Source organism: Sciurus carolinensis, chromosome X, assembly GCF_902686445.1.
Source record: "Sciurus carolinensis chromosome X, mSciCar1.2, whole genome shotgun sequence".
Classification (NCBI taxonomy): domain Eukaryota; kingdom Metazoa; phylum Chordata; class Mammalia; order Rodentia; family Sciuridae; genus Sciurus; species Sciurus carolinensis.
In genome coordinates, this window is record NC_062232.1 from 83,976,504 (window position 1) to 83,997,614 (window position 21,111).

General features: G+C 41.6%; 2 protein-coding genes across 2 annotated transcripts in view; both read right to left on the reverse strand.

Moving 5' to 3' along the window:
• The window catches only part of Gprasp3 (G protein-coupled receptor associated sorting protein family member 3), a 32,632-nt gene extending 14,640 nt beyond the window's left edge, over positions 1-17,992 (reverse strand). Inside the window, exons 1-3 of the mRNA XM_047535750.1 lie at positions 17,935-17,992; positions 17,518-17,595; positions 12,884-12,982 (exon numbers count right to left, since the gene is read on the reverse strand). The gene's annotated coding sequence lies outside the window, so the exon portion shown is untranslated. The remainder of the gene's footprint in view (positions 1-12,883; positions 12,983-17,517; positions 17,596-17,934) is intronic.
• Positions 13,438-17,999, reverse strand: Gprasp2 (G protein-coupled receptor associated sorting protein 2). Its single transcript, XM_047535747.1, has 3 exons — positions 17,935-17,999; positions 17,518-17,595; positions 13,438-17,232 (listed from the first exon to the last, which is right to left on the reverse strand). Exon 3 carries the CDS (start codon positions 16,902-16,904, stop codon positions 14,376-14,378), a length of 2,529 nt encoding a protein of 842 aa, XP_047391703.1. The 5' UTR covers positions 16,905-17,232; positions 17,518-17,595; positions 17,935-17,999; the 3' UTR covers positions 13,438-14,375.
• Between the last annotated feature and the right edge of the window lie 3,112 nt (positions 18,000-21,111).

Consider the following 21,111-nt stretch of genomic DNA (forward strand, 5'->3'; position numbering starts at 1 on the left):
TTGCTTAGGGCCTCACTGTGTTGCTGAGGCTGACTTTGAATTTGTGATCCTTCTGCTTTAGCCATGGGAATTGCTGGGTTTACAGGTGTGCACCACCACATCTGGCTATAGGTAGGATTTGTTTATTGCAATATTTTATTTTTGTTTTTATGCAGTTTGCATATTATATGCCTAGGTCTAGAACTCTTTGATATTTATCCTGATTGGTATTTTTGTAATTCCTGGATCTGTTCTTCACAGCTGTTATTACTTTAAATATTTCTTCTGTTCCAAATTCTTTGTTTTCTTTCTGGGTACTCCAGCTATGGATATGTTATATCTTTTTAAACTGTCCCACATTTCTTCAAAGTTTTATTCTTTTTTTCATTTTGCATTTCAATGTGGAAAATACTGTTGATCTATATTCAAGATCACCAATTCTTTTCTAACTTTGTCCAGTTTATTGATGAGGCCATAAGGCTATTATTCAATTCTTTTAGTGTTTTTGATTTTTAACATTTAATTTTGTTTCTGTATTTCTGTTTATATTGCTCATCTTTGTCCTTGCATGTTGTCTCTTTTATCTATTATGGCTGTTAATGAATTAAATATAGTTATTTTAAAATCCCTCTCTGATGATCCAATATCTGCATTATATCTGAGTCTGTTTCTGATGAATGTTTTTTATATTTGGATATTTTTCCTAATCTCTTAACATAACTTGTAGTTTTGTGTTGAAAGCTGAGTATGATGTATTGGGTAATGGGAACTGAGGTAAACAGAACTTTGTTGGAAAGTTTTATGTTTAAGTGGTTAGTAGTTTGACTGTGCTTAGTGTTGTAGCTACAGGTGGCAGAGACTTTGAATTCCTCTAGTATCCTTGTTTCTGTCTCCCCTCTTAAATCTAGACCTCCCTAAATTCTCATATGAGAGCCTGCACCTTGCAGTTCTTTTAGCTGTTAGTCACTGCGATTATACTAAAGACTTGTCAGCATGATGGTAAAGTGTGAAGGAGAGGAAGTATTTTATAGTATTTTAATTAAATTCAAAGCTTTTGTGGGGCCTGTGTTCTGACACTATGACTTTCACAAGTTATTTTTTTAGCTTCTTTCTTGTCCTTTCATAAGACTGGAGCCTCTGAGGGGCTAGAGTAGGAGGAATGCCTTTCTTCAGTTGGGATAAGGCTTTGGTAAGGTCTTTGCCATTGCAGAGTAGGCTTTTGTTTTGACAAATATTCTGGGTATATTTCACAAGCATTCAATTTCCTTCCTACTGCCAGTGCCATGAGGGGATCTGCAATAATATGGTGCATTTTCTGGAGGTAAATTCCATAAAACTGTGGAGATCCCTCAAGACTGCAGGTCTCTAGGAGTTTCTCCTTCTCATACTATTCTACACTCAGTCTGTAACAATTTGTTAAAATTACCATTCATGTGTTTTTACCTAAATAGTAAGAAATGAAGTCTCCAGCAGTTTTTATCCTATGTAAGGAGAGTTCGTGTTCTCTGAATTGGCCTTTTCTTCAAAATTTGGATTTACTGCATGACTTCAGTTCTTTGATGGGTCTAAGAAAAACTGTTCAAAGATTATTCAGATTTTTCTCTGGTTGTTATGTACAGGAGCAATGATTTCTAAGATTTTTACATGACAGACATAACACTGAACTTTGGCTGTGGATTTTAAGAGGGCAGCTAAAGACCAGTGAACAGAGCTGCCTTCTTTTCATTTGGATGTTGGATGTTGGAATAAAGTTGCCCTTGTAAACCCAGCTGCTACACAAATATTAGATCTTTTCTTTCCCAGGCACAGGAAATTTATGTAGCTCCCTGAACCTATCATCCTAGTCCCAAAATTCTTAACTCACAGTGCAAGTTAGAATTTAGACCTAAATCAAAATTCCTGGTGATGAGGTCTAAGAAACCCTGACTTAATTCAAGGAGAAAAAAAGTAATCTCTGTCACCACCACAACCAGGAAGCAGTGATGATAATACTACAATTTATACTTTACATTAGTTGCCTATGATTGTTAGGTGCTTGCTTAGACATGAATAGACAGTTTCTGAGCCCTGGAAGTACTCTGAAAGGGAAGTAGCATAGTATATTAGGGAGTACCCAGACTTCAGAGTCAAGGAGTACAAAGTTTGCATATAGACTTTGCCACAGGGTTTTACATAGTGATTTTTGTAAAGAATACTTAATGTTTTTATAACTCAGTTCTTTCATCCTTAAAGGAGGCTGGTAATACGTACTTCACAGGATTCTTATGCACTCTGAGAAAAAAAGTATTTGATATTTAGCACCACCTGAATACAACTAGTATTTCTCGATCCTTTTTAACTTCTGATCTATTCATATCATGGGATGGCTTGGGAAGGAAAAATGGAAACTCCATGGAGATTTATAGGGGTCATAATGGCTAAGACTGTGGTCTTTGTTACTATAACCTTGGAGTTTTGTATACTGTTTTGCTTGCCATGAGCCTTATAAAAAGAACATCATGGGCTGGGGATTTAGCTCAGTTGGTAGAGTGCTTGCCTCACAAGCACAAGACCCTGGGTTCAAATCCCCAGCACCACAAAAAATAAAAAATAACATCATTTTTGCTTAAGTATACCTCCGCACTTCTTTTCAAAAATTTTTAAATTTGTTAATTAGTTAATTAGTTATACATGACAGTGGAATGCACTTTGATATATCATATATAATGTAGTATAATTTCTTGTTTTTCTGGCTATACATGATGTAGAATCCCACCAATCATATAGTTATATATGTACATAGGGTAATAATGTCTGATTCATTCTACTATCTTTCCCATCCCCATAGGCCCTTCCCTCCCTTCACTCACCTCTACCTAATATGAAGTAACTCTGTTCTTCCCTGGTCAACCCCACTGTGAATTAGCAACCTCATATCAGAGAAAACATTTGGCTTTTTTTTGGGGGGGGTTGTCTTATTTTGCTTAGTGTGATATTCTCCAGCCCCATTTCATTTACCAAAAAATGCCATCATTTCATTCTTCTTCAAGACTGAGTAATATTCCATCGTGTGATACACACACACACACACACACACACACACACACATATATATATATATACACACACACACACACATATATATATATATATCACATTTTTTAATCCATTCATCTGTTGAAGGGCATCTACATTGGTTCCATAGTTTAGCTATAGTGAATTGAACAGCTATAAACATTGATGTGGCTACATCATCACTATGTTTATTTATTTTAAGTCCTTTGGGTATAAACCGATGAGTGGGATAGCTGGGTCAAATTGTGGGTCCATTCCAAGTTTTCTAAGACAACTCCATACTGCTTTCCTGAGTGGCTGCACCAATTTGCAATCCTACCAGCAATGTATGAGTGTACCTTTTCCCCCACATCCTTGCCAACATTGTTTGTATTCTTGATAATGTACCTCCCCACTTTGGGTAGCCTTGTGCCACTGAGTCTGATCCCAGTTCCAGGGGTGAGTCTCTTTGGTCTGGGAGCAATCCATCTCCAGGATACTGTCTGCCTCATGATGGGGAACTGATTTCACTCTGATAAATGAGACATTTGGGGAGGATTACAGAAGTATTTCTGAGGAAAATCTTCTCATTCATAAGAGAAGAACATTAGAAAAGACTGTTTCCTCTTCTTCTTTAGGAAGTTGCTTGAATCTTGGAATTGTTGCAGTCATCAAGTCATCTTATCAGCCTTAGGATGGAATTTAACATCGTAAATGGCAGAAGAAAGAGACGGAAAAAAGCCAATTTCTTAGATGAAGTAAATAACCATCAAGGCTACCCTACTTCAGTATTTCCAATGGACACTTCCTTATTAAGTTAGTTTTATACTTGAGTTTCTAGTTTCCATGTGAAAATGGAACAATCTTAAGTGACATGTATGTTCAGGTGCAAAATAGCTCTTAAATGAGTAACAGTTATGGACCTTTATGTGTCAGTGAACATCTGCCTCTACTGTGGCAAAACTTGTGTTTAGACATAAAAGGAAAACTGTAGATTCTGAACATTGTATTCAAAGATTCTTAGAAATCTGAACCTGTGACTTCTGCTCCAGGTTGAAAAGGAAAGCTTCAGGTAGAGCCCAAAATCTTAATATCTAGAGGACCCAGAAGTACATTAAATGCTTGAGTTCATAGATATGTATAGTTTTAATTTAGAGAATCCCATTGTGTGAAAGTATACCCTTGTGAAACATCCAGAATATAAAGGTATCAGAAATTATTGCTTTCAGCTCAGGGAACTGTACGAAGTTGAGAAAAATAAATTCACAGTGTCAACGGAATGTTTGATTAACTTTCTCCTGGTACACTAAGAAACACTGGTATACAAAGAGGTAGGTACTTGAGATTTATTGAAAGCTGGTGTTTTGTCAGGACAGTGGAGCCAGGTGCCAGAGAATGAGGTAGGAACAAAGTAAAAACAATGTATTGAGCTGGGGGTGGTGGTGCATGTTTATAATCCCAGTGACCTGGGAGGCTGAGGTAGGAGGATCACTAAGTTCAAAGGCAGCCTCAGCAACTTAGTGAGACCCTGTCTCAAAATAAAAAAATAAAATGAGCTTGGGATGTTGCTCAAGGTTAAGCACCCCCAGTTTCAATTGCCAGTACCAAAACAAAAAACAGAACAAAAAAACCCAACATACTACAATGGGACATTAGGTTGGGAAGGAAGGAAAATGTGTAGTGGTTAATACATAGTGAAAAGGGGGAAAGGAATAGGAGATCTAATAGGGTTCATGGTTATGTTTTTCTTCAAAATGATGAACAAAGTATTTTAATACAACTTGTAAGGAAAAGAAAATCTGATGTATATAATAATGACAGTGATGATTAAAGGTTTTCCTGATAACTAGCATTATAGGAATATACACATAGCACAGTGATAATGCATTACAGCTCCAGATTCAAACCTCAAATGATTGCTAACCAACTCAGTAAGTTTGGCCAATTAAGCCAGTCTTCAATTCAGTTTCTTCATAGGAACAACAGCATCTACCCCATAACTTTGTTGAGGATTAAATAAGTTAACATATTTATAACCCTTAGAAGATTACCTGACACATTGAAAGTACCCAATAAGAATGAAAAATGAAAACTATAGACTAATATACCCAATGAACACTGATGCAAAACTCCTGAACAACATATTAACAAACTGAATTCAACAACATAAAGATAATTATGATCAAGTGTGATTCATCCCAGGCACATAAGGATGGTTAAACATATGTAATTCAATAAACATGATAAATCACTGAAACCTATAAAACATTGATGAAGAAATTTACGAAGACACAAATAAATGGAAAGATAGCCTCTGTTCATGTACTAGAAGAATGGATATAGTTAAAATGTTCATACTTCCCAAAACAACTAACTGATTCAATGTAACCCCTATCAAAGTACCAATGACATTATTCATAAAACTAGGGAAAACAATCCTAAAATTAACATGGGACCCTAAACAACCCCAAATAGCCAAAGTCACCTTGAGCAAAAGAACAAAGCTGGAGGTATCATACTACCTGACTTCAAAACACACTACACAGCTATAGTAACCAAAACAGCATGACACTGGCATAAGACCAGACACACAGCCCAATGGAACAGAGTACAAAGCATAGAAATAAGCCCATGCATCTATAGTAAACTGATTTTTGAGAAAAGTGCCAAGAACATGCATTGGAGAAAGGACAGTGTTTTCAATAAATGGTATGAAGAAAATTGGATATTCATATACAGAAGAATGAAGCTACACCCCTCTCTCTCACCATATACAAAAGTCAACTCAAAATAGAGTAAGGATCTAAATGTACTACATGAAGATACTGGAATAAAATATACAAGAAACAGCTCAAGATATTGGTATAGGTTATTACTTTTATAAGACCCAAAAAAGCAAAGGCAAAAATGCAAAAGTAGACTAATAGGAGTACATCAAACCAAAACTCTTCTACATGGCAAATATGGCAAAGGAAACAAACAACAGAGTGAAGATACAACCTACACAATGGGAGAAAATATTTGCAAACTATACATCCAAAAAGGAGTTAATATCCAAAATGTATAAGGAACACAAACAACTCACTAGCAAGAAAATAAATGACCTGATCCTAAAATGCTCAAAAGACCTGAATAAACATTTCTAAAAAGAAGACATATAAAATAGCCAGAAGGTATATGAAAAATGCCCAATATCACTAATCTTCAGGAAATGGAAAGCAAAATCAAAGTGAAATATCACCTCACTCCATTAAGAATGGCTATTAACAAATGACAAAAAAATAATGCTGACGAGGATGTGAAGAAGAAAGGAACGCTCACAAATTGTTGGTGGGAATGTAAATTAGTATAAGCATTATGGAAAACCATATGGTGTTTCCTCAAAAAATTAAAAACAGAAGTACCACATGATTCACCAATTCCACTACTGAGCATATATCCAAAGGAAATGAAATCAGTATGTTGAAGAGGTAAGTGCACTACTATATTTATTGTAGCATTATTACCAAGATAAGGAATCAATGTTAAGAATCTGTCAATAGAATAACAGATAAAGAAATTTTCTCATATGTATACCATCCAGTCATCAAGAGAAGGATATCCTGAAATTTGTAACAATCTGAATGATCCTGATGGGTATTATGGTAGCAGTGATAAAAGCCAGGTACAAGCCTGGTGGGGTGGTGCACACCTGTAATCCCAGCAGCTTGGGAGGCTGAGGTAGGAGGATCACGAGTTTGAAACCAGCCTCAGCAACATAGCGAGGTCCTAAGCAACTCAGTGAGACCCTGTCTCTACCTAAAATACAAAAAGGGCTGGGGATGTTGCTCAGTGGTTAAGCACCCTTGAGTTCAATTCCTGGTACCAAAAAAACCAAAAAGGCCAGACACAGAAAAACAACTACTGTATGATTTCATTCTTATGTGAAATCTAAAAATGTTGATCTCATAGAAGTTGAGAGTAGAATGGTGGTCACCAGAAGTTGGGGTCACTAGCAGGGAGAGGGTTTGGGTTTGGTCAAAGGATACATAATTATAGTTAGGAGAAATAAATTCAAGAATCTCGTGTATAGCTGGGTAAATGTTGGTATATCATACTCTTGTAAACCACAAAATAGAGTGAATGTTAAGTTCTCACCACAAAAATAACTACATGAAGTAATTCATTTGTTAATTTGCTAGATTCAACCATTATGCAATGTATATATACTTGAAAATATCATGTTGTACATGATAAATACATATAATTTGTCTATTATTTTTTAAAAAATCACTAACCGAGATAGATAAACATCTCTAAAGATATCACAATGTGGAGTTGGGCATGGTGGTGCACACCTGTAATCCCAGCGGCTCAGGAGCCTGAGGCAGAAGGCTCACAAGTACAAAGCCAGCCTCAGCAACTTAGTGAGACACAAAGCAACTCAGTGAGACCCTGTCTGTAAATAAAATACAAAAAAGGGATGGTGATGTGGCTCAGTGGTTAAACACCTTTGGATTCAACTCCTAGTACCCTAGCCTAAATCAGACTCTTTAATGAAAAAGAAATGACCTATTAAATCTTAATACTGTTATGTGAAGTAGTGAAAAGTTTAGACTTTGCAGTCAAACAGACTATTCTGAATCACACTTCCAGAGTCTGAGCTCTTTCCCTATGCTACCTGTCCCCCAACACTAGTTCTACATTATTCATAAAAAGTCTTCAATATATGGTATAAAAAACAAGTGCTAAAGAAAGGGACTGGGATGCAGTTCTATGATCAAGTGCTTCTCAGGCATGTGTGAGGCCCTGGGTGCAATCTTCAGCATAAAAATTAATAATAATTAAGTAAATAAAGAAAAAGTAAAAGAACAGAAGGAAGAAGTGCTAAAATAAGGGCAAATAAAATAACAAGTAAGTACACAGGATGGAGGAATTAATTCCTACCATGGGGCAAGGGACAAGGATGAGGGTATCAGTAAGAACTCAAACAGGCCATGGCATTTGAGCTGAGCCTAAAAGGATATATTTGTTGTCAATAGGCATGAAAGAATTCTAAGAACATTATAGATTGGTGGGACAGCATAGGGAAAGGCACAGAATTAGTGAAGTACACAGTATAGTTGGGAAACAGCAAACAGTTCACTGTGGTTTGAATGTGAGCAAAGTGAAGCAGGGACTAGATTAAGGTGTGGGACTTGAGAGTGAATGACTCTTTAAACATTTTATCTCATTCTAGTTCTGCCTTGAGTTGGAAAACTGTTTTGGAAGATAGAGATGGAAGGCAGAACTGTACAGAAGGGCAAAGGGTCTTGAAAACCTTGATAGGGAATCTGGTGGCACTTTATAGATGAGGTTCCATTGAAGATTGTACTTTTGAAGTTGAGGGCAGGGTCAAGAATTGGTGGGTAATAACAGTCCATGTGCTATAAGAAGATACCTTTCTTTTATTCATGACTACAAAGATGACAAATCCTCTCTAATTTTATCCTCGGGCAGCAACATATAGGTCAAGCAACATCTGAACTGGTCCTGACATATTTGTTACATGAAATAGTACACAATATTTATCCCAAAAGGGAGAAAAAATGGAAGGCTATGTAAGTGTTGAAATTTTTATTTCAACCACACTTCAGGAAAAAAATTGATGGATGATCCTTGCCCACTACAAATCCTACCCAAGGAGTTATCAGAATAGAGACAATTATCTTATTATGCACACACACACACACCTTCACACACACACACACATTCACCCTGTCTTTTAATTGAGAAAGAAAAATTACACAGGTGTGAACTGGTTAAATACCTGCTCCTAGGTATACACAAGACTTAGAAGTATCTGGCCAGGTCACAATTCGGAGTTCCCCAAATATGAGTACCCACAACAGGAGTTCCAGACTGAGGGATTGCTGATAAAACTAGATAGGTATATAGGTCAATAGGTCGGAAGGTTGGTGGGTAGATAGAGAGACTTTCGAAATCTACATTTTAAGTATATGACACAAAAACATACACTGCTTATTCACATGGAATAAATTGGTGGGCTCTGCCTCCTTCATTTTAACTTGATTTAGGATGTATAAGATTAGAGGCAGGCTTTACATTTATTAATTTGGGAGTGGCTGCTAAAACTATGGTCAATGACACCATTGATCTGACATCAATTCTTTAACACAACTACCCAGTTAACATCAGACCCCACAGCTTTAAGGGCATAGTCACCAAAAATACTGCCCACGTTTTAGATCAGACTCCAGTCACAATTCTAAAGTCCCATACTTCTGACTGACAAGGTACAAATGTAAGGATAACCACATCTTCAAATTTCATAATTCACTAGAACAATTCACAGAACTCACTAAAAATGCTATACTCATATAGTTTTATTATAAAGGACACATATCGGGCAAAGTGTGCAAGGGTCCTTGCTACAGCTTCCATGATCTTTCCATGTGGAGTAAGGAAACATCACCCTCCCTGGGCAGTGGTATGTTTGCCAACCATGAAGCTCCACTTAGCCTTGAAATTCAGTTTTTATTAGGGATTCATTTCATAACCACAATTGACTAAATCATCTACCATTTGATTGAACTCAATACTGATCCCTACTATCTTCCATGGAGGTTTGGCTGGCCCAAATTTCCAACCCTTCAATCACATGGGTGACCAGTTCACAATCTGCAACTATCTATAAATCCATCAAAAGTCACTTCATTAGCATATCAATGACACTCCTATCACTCAGAAATGTTTGAGGAGATGGAAGCATTAATTACCCTGATTTTATCATTACACATTGCTTTTCATTATTGTCACCAAAGTATCTGAGAATAAAATCTTAGAGGAAGAAAAGTTTATCTGGTGGGGACTAATGGTTTCACAGGTCTCAGTTTACAGTCAGTTAATTTCACTGCCTTCTGGGACTGAGGTGAGACAGAACATAATGGGGAAGGGTATGGTAGAGGAAAAGATGCTCAACTCATGACTGCCAGAAAGCAGAAAGAAGAAAAAGTAAGGAGTCAGGACAAAATATAGTGCCCTAAGACATGTGCTAGTGACCTACTTCCTCCAGTCACATGCACCCATCTACAGTTACTACCTAGTAGTCTATTGAAATTATTAATCCATAAAATGGATTAATGCACTGATGAGGTCACAGTTCCAATTATTGCCCCAAAGCCCCACCTCTGAACCTTGCTGCATTGGGCATCATGCTTTCAACACATGAACTTTAGGGGGGACAATCCGGATCCAAACAATATTTTTATTATGAACTGGTGATAGTAAGTAAAGTGTTTCTCCAATTTCTGTAGTCTTTGTAGCAAATAATCAATCCTAAGGATGACTGTGGGAACTCCTAATTCATACTCAAGTCAGGTAGAATTGTAACCTGAAGATTCACTATCTGTGGTTATTTTCTAAAGTTGAGCGTAATCTTGTGGGACAGAGTCCTTAACTAGTGGGGTCTGCTATAACTCTGTAACTAGGTGGTGTCCTCAGAGAATTGGAAAACTACATAGTATGAAAAAAAACCACACATTTTATATCAGAAGTGTTATGAGCAGAGGAAGTTTTATTTCATTTGATACCCAGTGAATGCATTGAGGTGGGGGGGGATATTCAGGAAGAGGACAAGGAAGTATTAAGTGACAGCTATGTAGGATGGATCCAAAGAAACAAATTCTAAGAAACAGGAAGATGGCAAAACACAGACAAGAGGGCTGAAGGTAAGCAGAAGGGAACTTATGAAGTTATCTATGAAACTGTTTCTGTAGGTAGTCCCAAAAAGATTATCCTCTCAGGCCCAGCACAGCAAGAACAGGGTGCCTCACATGGATCAGCAACTTTATGTTCCTAAATGGGTGGGAGCTGCTGCATGCGACAGAGATGGAGGAATTCTCTTGGGGGTTGAAAAGTCTGGAATATTCCAATGAAATATCAGATGTGAACAGCCTACAGCAGCTAGGTTCCCTCCTCTTAAGTCTTATTTCTTCTCCCTTTCCACAGATCTGCACACAGGTTGAGGTTCATTCCTTTCTTGCATCTCCAGTCAGCTGGAACCATGAAGCAAAAGGCAGATGTGTTCCCCTCTCTTCCCGCTGCCCCCTCCCAGTTTTTAGTTGATCTCCACTATCTCCATGGCCTGAATACTGTCACTAAGGAAACAGAATAGGAGAGCTGATATGATGAAATAAAGAAAGAGGTAGCATAGCTCACAGTTCTCATTCCTACCACTGCCTTTCCTGATCCAGAGCCACAGGTGTTCACGAATTATCACTTCACTGTCTCTCCTCTCTGGGCTCCTGAAGTCAACTCTGTCCATATACTCACCAGCCCCATCCACACACAGAAATACTGTGGAGAGATTGGGGGGTGGGGTGGGAGTTCAGAAGGCAGGAGGGAGTAGGGGTATTTCAAGTACCAGCACCTAGTTTCAGCCACCACCTCCCAAGGATGCCATTTTCTGGCCCCGCACCCACCTCCTCCAATAGCAACTGCTGCTTCTCTGTACAAATGCTTCCTGCAGGATGATTCCCCATTTCTTAAGCTCCTGGACAAAGGACAGACCCGACTAAGATGCTTGCAGTTGGTTGAGGGATTGTTTTCTCTACCAACAAATGATATAATTCTAGTCACCTGAGAAATTAAAGCTATCGAAGCATGCAGACACACCTTCTCACCCACCTACCCACCTAAACATCCTGACATTCATCCAACCTGTCTCAATTGCCAGGTGTGTGTCCTTCCTATCCTTTCTCCATGCAAGTAAACTCAATTCTGCCTGCACAAGCAACATTCTGGTCACACAACCCACTATGTACCTTACAAGACCAAGTAGTCAGTTTGACTGCAGTAGCTCTGCAGTTTTGATGGCAGAATCATTATGCTTCTGGGGTTGAGCTATTTGCTAGAAGAACCTGAAGCTCCTGATCTTGGGGAAGACAGAGAGCTAGAAGAAAAAGACTGGATTGGAAGGCAAAGTTTTGAGTCTTAAGCCTGGACCTTGCTCTATAGCAGCACTCAGCCAGGGAGGAATGTTCCATGAGGATCTGGGAGATAAACTGATTTTCAGTATTTTATATAATTTGATGTATTAAAACACAAAGACACACATGAACAGACAGAGGATCTGTTGAAAAATTCAGAAGCAAAACAAACATTCAAATTCTAATTTTCACCACTAGGATGATCATGTTAACATTTGTGGTTTGCAAATGGAGACTAAATTGCTACTTTGCCCTATTTCTATTCACCTTTATATGATAGAGTCAGGTATAGAAAATTTTGTTGGACTATCAGGAAAATTATATATTGGTTAAAGTCAACATAGATTACAGGATACTGTTTCAGTGCAGTGCTGGGTTTCACTTTCTATTGATAGAACTATTTTTCAACTTCACAGGGGTTAATGTTACATTGTAGACATTTTGTTTACTAGATATGTAAATTATTTGTCCAGTGGTACAAATATCATTAAATGTTACAATTTATTGCCCTGTAAAATATTAACCAGATTTATATTTAATTCAGCAATCTTATAATCTTAACATTAATTTCCTATGTAAGAAATATATTTTGTTTATAGCTTTATATTGTGTAAACTTTATACACACATATCTCCTTTAACCATTCTTGATCTTGGCAGTTGTTTATTGTGTTGAAAAAATTCTTTCATCTGTCCATTGTTAACTTACATGAGTCATAATTTTCTTTTTGAAAATTTACAGCATCAAATAATATTTTCACCATATCTAAAAATAATTAAAAATTCAATATTTTCCCCAAGTTTGAATTTCCTCTCCAAACCAATTCTATCTGACTTTTGAAATTATTGTCTGAATGTATAGACTTTTTTATTGCAGCATAATACACATAACATAAAACTTACCATTTTAACCATTTTAAAGTGTACAATTCATTGAAATTAAGTATATTCTCAATCTTGTTCAATCATCATCACTGTCTAGTTCCAGAAATTTGTTGTCACCTAAAAAGGAAATGTCATGATTGTTTGAATATAATTGTGTGCAAAAGTTGCCATCTCCGTACCATCAAGAGACTAATATAAACTTAGCATCCTTGATTTTTCTTTAAAACATTTCATTTGAAAAGATAGTTTTTCTGAAACTGTATCCATTTCCAAATTTTCTAAGTGATTTTATCCCTAAAAATGCTTTTTAACTTAGTTTATTCATTTATATGACTGAATCCTTTCTAGTATGTCTACTTGTAATTTGAGGCACTAGATGTAAGCATATTGATTTTTAAAAATTTCCTCAATCCATGTTTCTGAGAATTTTTAACAGGATATATTTTATTCCAGACTATGGAATATATGAAATTGCTTAATAAGTCATACTGAAGTTGCATAGAAATTGTATTTATGCACATTTAAAAATTGGATCTAATTTCCCATAGAGAACGCCACATTCTTATCTAGTTAACTGAATATAAAATTACCAATGTCATTTAATATCAATAAATCAATCCATATATAATTATTTTAATGGCTGCATGGTATTTCCTCAACACTTTCCTTAGACTAGGATCATAAATGATAATCCTATCCCTGAGTCCATTTACTTTTATTCTTTCTTTCACTCTTTATGTGACATTGAACTAATACCTGTCCTTTGAATTATAAAATGCAGATTTGTTTTACTCAGGTCCCCCAAAATGACTTTCTCCCATCTTTTCAACTGTATCAATCACTGAACTCCTTTACTTAATTCAGGCATATTGGGTACATTCATGCTATTTGAATATGCTTTCCAATCACACTTTCCTTCACAACATCATGGGCCCACTTTCTAAGAATGATTTGTCTCATCCTATCCTTCAGTGACTAATTTTACTGGGTTTCTCTTCTCTGAAGCATTCTTCCAGTAACACAGCCTATGACAAACTCTCGTTTCTTAAGATCCAAGAATGGGATTTTCTAATGAGCATATTTATTACACTATTAATTACCTATGCATATTAGTGTGCACAATGTAGCTGAACTTGGTTTTCAAAGTGAAAAAGGGTCATTTATGCCAATTTTAACATAGAACTTTATTGAAAACACAGACTCAAGTAGAGAACCACATGTTTAAACAACGAATAGCAGGGTAGCTTATACTTGGATGACTCAGTTCATCAGAAGCTCAACACGAAAATATATCACAATCTGGACAGCAAGACAAATATCAACAAATGTGTTTTCAGTTCTAATATTCATTTGGCATCCAAAAATTAATCCAGCTCAAAACAAGAGTTTGACAAGTTAACATCAGCATTAAAAATATAAGTTACAACATAAAGCCAGACTGTGAACACCAAAGCACTATTCAGGGCTCTTTGGGAACATAAGGCTGATCAGCGGCAGGTGGTTAACCATATTAACTTTGTTGTCCCACCTCAGGATCATTTTGATTGTCTATTTGGACTTGTAGCTCCTTAGCTAACTCCTCAAATTCATGGAATGCGGATATAAGCGGTTCAAGACTGAAATCATCATCAATCAAGGACATTGCTCCACTTTTTATAATATTACTGATATTCTGAAACATTTTAATAACAATCTGAATGTTATCATTTGTCTCTTCTATATTAAAGAGACCTACAAATATTGACAGAGCTTTGGCACTGAATAGCTTTTTTGCCACCATAGGATTTTCAGACAAATTTAGTAGCATTTTCAGAACATGAAACTTTGTTCTTGCATTGCCCGTGGTTAATAAGGAGAGAAACCCGGACATATAATTGGCAATCAGCGTGTGATAGTCAGTAGTCATAGTGAGATGTCTAAGCATCCTTATCCCAGTCATCTGTTCAAGGGAATCCACACCATGAGCAAGTGTTTCCTCACACACTTGACATATGAATGTCTCGATCATGTTTAGATTTGGATAAGGTGGAGCCATGTGAATCATGTTTTCCAGGAAACTTGTCCTAACGCGAGAGGAAGGATAATTCAGCAAGGTTTCAATAAGTGAGACAACACCTGAATCCCGAATGAAATCACGGGTAAATTGAGAAGCACTTCTCATACCCATTGCAATTTTAGAGATTTCATGAATGAAAGGATCTCGAATTTTATCCATTAATAAAAGGAGTTCTTCAAACTCTCCAGAACCAATTTTAAGCTCACACTGTATGCAGCTACAGGACCAATTCTCAGGCTCTGCACTGTCCCTGGCCCTAAGATGCTCTCGAATTTCCCGCACAGATCGGTAGGAGGGATCATACTGAAATGGGAACTCAGGTTCAGCCTGATCAGACTGAAGCAAAGATTCCTGCTCTTCCCCTTCTGGGCTAAGTTCCACATTCTTGGGCTTTGCCTCAATCATTTCAGAAGACCCTTCAGGAATTCTAAAGGGGCTTGTGGATGGGAAGCCAATCCCATGACAAGGACCAGGTTTGAATTCAACAGTGACCTCTTCCCAAGTTTGAGGCCTGGATGATGCATTAAGTTCCTCCTCAGCAGAATCTCTGAACCTGGAATTGGCCTTGTACACAGGACTGGGATTTAAGTCAAAGCAGGCCTCATCTCTATCCCAGAACCATGACCCAAATATGGCCTCTTCTTCAGACTCAGGCCTGGTTTCTTCTCTGGCCACAGCCCCCAAACTGGACTTTTCCTCAGCCCAGAACAATGATCCACCAATGGCCCCCTCCTCAGCCCCTGGCTCAGATTCACAGATTGCTGAAGCTCCAGCCTCAAAACTGGCCTCTTTTTCTGCCCAGAACCAGGACCCAATAATGACGTCTTCCTCAAACCTGGGCTCTTGTTTGGCCCTATCGTTGTTTTTAGCATCTTTCTGGGCCCTGGATTTCAAGATGTTATTAGGTTCTTCCTTGTCTCTGCGCCTGAATCTATTATTGGCCTCTTCTCCAGGCAAAAACCAAGACTCTTTATAGAATTCATCTTCAGACTCGGATTCAAAACAATCCTCTCTCTTTGTCCTGAGCTTGGACCTGACATTTGCCTCTTCCCTAACTCTAGGCCGGAACAAGCTATTGGTATTTTCTCCAGCCCAAAAGCAGAATGGGTTGCCAGCCTCATCCTCAGATCCAGACCAGGAATCAATATAGGGTTCTTGCTTAGATCTGGGCCTGGACCTGGGGTTAGTCTGATGTTTAGCTCTGTGCCTGGACCTGGTATTGGCCTCTTCCCTGGGCCATGATCTGATACTGGCCTCTTCTCCAGCCCAAAAAGAAGACACAGTAGAGGTCTCATCTGCTGACCAAAATCCAGACTCATTAGAGGCTTCTTCTCTAGCTCTGGGCCTGGGGTAGCACCAAGACCCCATATTAGTCTCTTCCCCTGGTCCAAACCAGGGCTGGATTCCTGCCTGGCCCTGGTTGCCAGAAAAGGTTTCAGTATCCACACTGACCAGTTCTCTATCTATAGGCAGGCCCTTAGATTTAGTAACTGATCCAGATTCAGTATTGACCAACGGCCAGGTGACAGCATTAGTCTGGCATGCTCCCTCTGCCTGTGACATTGTCTCAGTACCAAACTCAGTCTGGGCCCATGCCTGGGCATCATCTTTAGGCCTTGCCCCAGGGGCTGTCTTGGCCTCAGTTTTAGGACGTGCACCACCTACTGCCCTGGCATCAGTTTTGGGCCTTGCCCCAGTCATTGCCTGAGTCTCAATTTTGGGCCTAGCCCCAGCCATTGACTGTGCCTCAGTCTTGGGTCTTGCCCCAGCCATTGTCTGGGCCTCAGTTTTAGGCCTTGCCCCAGGCTCAGACTTAGTTTCAGTTTTAGGCCTTGCCCCAGTTGTTACCTGGGCCTGGGCTCTAACCTTGGGTCTGACCACCAGAGGGACTTCATTCTCTCGCTCTGTCCCACTAACGACTTCTTCCCCAGCCTTCTTTTCAGACTTGGCCTGGGCACCAGGCTCAATCTCTGCCCCAGTCATGGTAACAGTTACAGAGAAGGCTCGATTAAGGACCTTTAACACTGTCCCAGATTTGACAACAGATCTGTCACAGATTTTTATCTTCACACACTGATCTTTTGATGATCCAGGAGATAAAGTTGGAAATAAGAGTTAGAGAGTCAATTGCCAATCCAGTAGTCAATCAGGCTCCTAACCAACCACAGTCTCAGTCAATTATATAGATATAGTGGAGAAGAGGAACAACCAAGCTGGGGGAGGATGAATGGTTCCTGGGTGGGTGCAGACCTGTTGAGGGTGGTAGTCAGCAGCAACTCCAGCACCACCAGAGCTGCCACTGGAGGTGGATCTAGGGAGAGAGAACGAAATGGGGGATTGAGTCTCATCCAACTGTGCCACCTCATGCAGAGACTTACACAGAGAGACTAGTGCTGATGCTAAATGGGACAGCTCAGGTATAAGAAAATCTCTGTTCCTCTTGCCTGCTGCAAAATAGGTACAGGTAAGGTGGGAAAGTGTGTTGTCCACAGAGAGGCAGAAGAGCCTCCAACCAGATCCTAATCATTCCTGGACCCCGCCAGTAGTGGCTGGTCTCCACTACCCCACCCAAAAGTGAACCCACTCCCATACCAACCTTCACTGATGTGGTGCAATTTCCCCCTCCTTTCTTTGTTCAAGTGGTGTTATGCCCCACAGCCGACTGCAGGGGGTCCTACAGACAAACATACAGGAGAGAATGGAGTCTGAGTGCTTGATAGATAGGCACACGCCCTGGCCCAAAACAAATCTCTCTCTTTCAGTTTAAGGGTTCAATCTGCCCAAAAGTTCCCTGTCTCCTGGTCCCAGCTCTTGGGTCTACAAGGGCCCAACCTACACCTACCTCCACATTCCTAATATCTCTGGCCAGAAGAAACAAAGGCTGCTGTGGCAGTGTGCAAGTCTAGCAGAGAGAAGTAGACAGTCCTGCACCCACTTGGAACAAAGCCCAATGCCACCTGCCATGCTCTTCCTCAGTAGCTGCACCCCCCCCCCCCACGACCCTCTCACCAACCTCCAGAGATTTGAGTCAGTCTCTTCCTCCTCTTTCCTTTCTTGCAGAACTGAACAGCTTTAAAGCAGGTCTATGGACAAACAGATGAAATGATAAGAGTCACGGGAAAAAAACAGCAGCAACTGTGCTTGGTGGACAGACCAACACCAAGGATAGAAGTCTCCATATTATCAGTCTTTCCACATTTAGGGTCCTGCTGGTGGAATACTCTTGTTTTATTTAGGCCCTGTTGCAGGGCTCCAGAGGTAACACCACCTTCTCTTGACGTCATACTCTTCCCATTACTCCCTTCTCCAATTCTGAGGATTCACCACTAGGTGCGCCATATCCCATTGCCCTGCGCAGCATAAAATGGGAGAAGGGCACCGCACATTCTAGAAAGCAGGTGGTGGAGTAAGTGGTACTTGTGACTCCCTCACCACCACCCCAGTCCTCCCACCCAAGGCAAAACCCATCTTTTCAGGACCCCAATTTGGGAGAGTGAGGGAGAAGGTAGGGGGAGTGCCTGGACAGCTTTTAGGAGATGGGGGCATGCTACTGGATGCCTGGCCAGGTCTGGTCAAAACCACCCCACCCCCATTCGGGTCTCCACTGAGTGCCCAGTGCCCACCCACCATCCGCACACACCTCCGGAAATCCAGGCCATTTTCCTTCTCTTTTTCCTCAAGCCTCGCCTCTACTGATGCGCACTGTGGCCTTTCAGAACACGTACCAGACCTACTGCACACACGGGAGACTTTGACATCAAGCAGGAGTCTGTGGGAAGGGACAGCACCTGGGACGCGGGGTCCAACAGGCCCCTTTCCAGATCGGGCAGAGTGGCAAAGGTGACCCACCTCCTGCTATACAGAATTTGTATACCAGCCCCTGTTCCTGTTCCCGCGCACTGCGGCCTCCCGGGTGCCCCCTGCTTCAGCTCCTGAGCCGCCATTTCTCCCTCACAGCCTCCCCCCAGGGCTCTCACCGGGCACAGACACCGTCGAGGGCGGCGCGCGGGCGCTGGGAAAGCGGGCTGGGAAGTGGTTGGCGCAGTTGGCCTCCGGAGGCTCTGGCCGAGCCTCTCAGGCCACCCCGCCCCCTGCCCCGACCAGCGCGGGTCACTGCAGTTTCCTCGCCAGGGGTCCCCAGGCTCCGCGAACCCCTCTCAGGGCCGGGCTCCGCCACCTCGCCGCCTCCTTGCCTGGCTGCCAGCGTCTGCGGGGAGGGCTGTCAGCCGGCCACAGTGAAAGACCACCCCACGCCCCCTGCACGTCCCCACTTGCCTTCACAGGCTCAGGGCCCAGGACGTCGGGATACCCCTCCTATCCGGTCCTCTGCTCTCCTCTGGCAGCTCCTCACTCAGACTCCCACCGCTCTCCGTGCGCTCGGAATTGCAAAGAGGCGTCCCGCCCCCACGCCTCTGCACCAAACCGGGCAGGGGCTGCGCAGGATGCGGCAAGAACCGCTCGCCGCGAGGGTGTCGGGAAGGGGGCGGAGGGATACGGCGCGAATGGGCTCGACGCCCCCTCCCAGGCCCACCGTAGTTCCGACCCAGAGGTGGGCGGGGCCAGCGCCAGCCGGGGTCTGAGGGGCGGCTTAACACCAGCTGCCTCAGTCGCTCCCCGCGCACCTCAGCGTGCAGACCACCGCCCGTGTCCCGCGCTGCTACCCCGGTGGGACCGGCGGGCGGGCGGGCGGCTGGGGGCTGCGGGGAGCGCGATCGGGAGGTCGGGAAGAGCCGCGCTGGAGGGAGCAGCGGATGGATACCAAGCCGCCCCTCGGTGTGCCTGCACCCCAGACTGCGCAGTGCCTGCCCCCCTCCTTCCACTCCCCCTCCTTCCAGACGCTAATGGGAGGGGGTGTCACGACTGCAGGCTGCGGGGTTGGGGGGGTGGACAGGTGACCTCACTGCAGACCGCCAAGGGGGCTCTGGACTGGCTCTTCCATGTTTTTCCTTCACTGCTTCCTGGAGCCATGAAGGGGAGGAAGGCACTCCTGTTGCTTGGAGAACTGAAGTGGGGGAATCCTTTGAAAGGCCTCACCACTGTGCCCCTTCCAAAGGAAGACTGACCTAGACCCTTAGCCCTAGGAGACCCACTGCTGCTCTGCGCCAACAGTTACCCTTTCTGCCACACTGGCGATATCTCGTTCCCAGGGGCAGTTCACTTGGCCATTGGGTCGTCCCCACAGCTGTCCAAGGCAGGGCTTTGCTCTCCCAGGACCAGCAAGAGGGGTTATACACTCCTCCCCCTGTTGCCCCCTGCAAAGTGTAAGGCACCAGCTAGGACCTGTCCTGGATCCCTGTACGTTCTGTTTGATTTTTTCTCTTGCCAGTCATGTCCAAGCCCTTATGATATTTGGCACTGTAGAAATGTGGGGATTCTAATCAGCTTGAATCTTGCCCATAACCATATCTTTCTCAGGGGAAGGACCCACTGTGCTCCCACTTCCTCAAGACACAAACTGGGCTGTTTCTGAATCCTCTCCTTTTACCCCTACATCCTTCCTTTACTCTGGATCCTGTCTTTTCCCTGCTTGCTGCATGGGACAAACACAGCAATGGGGTTAAGCACATACATGGTGTTGTTACCGCTGTCAAAGTTAAAACAGTTTGAAATGCCTCTTTGTGTTTGACAGAATGATGGCCCTGGAAGGATGCCTACACTTTATTCTCCAGAATATATAAACATATCGTTACCTGGAGAAGGAGATTTAAGGTTGCAGATGGAATTAAAATTTATAAAATTATGCTGGATTTTCCTGGCAAAAGTAGTCCAATGGCTTTTTTACATGGGGCAGGGTGAAGCAGAAGAGTCAAATATCCAAGGGAAGCAGCATGATAAAGACTAGACAAGACACTGTTGGCTTGCAATCTGGAAGGCAGCCAGGAGCCTAGGAATGCAGGCTCTCTCCAGAAGCTAGGAAAGAAAAGCAGATTCTCCCCTCGAAACTGCAGAAGGAAATCAGCTTTGCCTACCGCTTGGTTTTGGTGTAATGAGACTTTATTTGGATTTTCAAACACCAAGACCGTAGGATAATAAATTTGTTATCCGAAGTTACCACAGTCGTAATACAGTTGCCTCTCCATATGTATGGTTTCCGCGTCTGTGGATTTAACCAAACCTGAATGGAAAGTGTTTGAAAAAAATGCATCTGTACTGAACCCATACTAACATTTTTTCTTGTCACCATACCCCA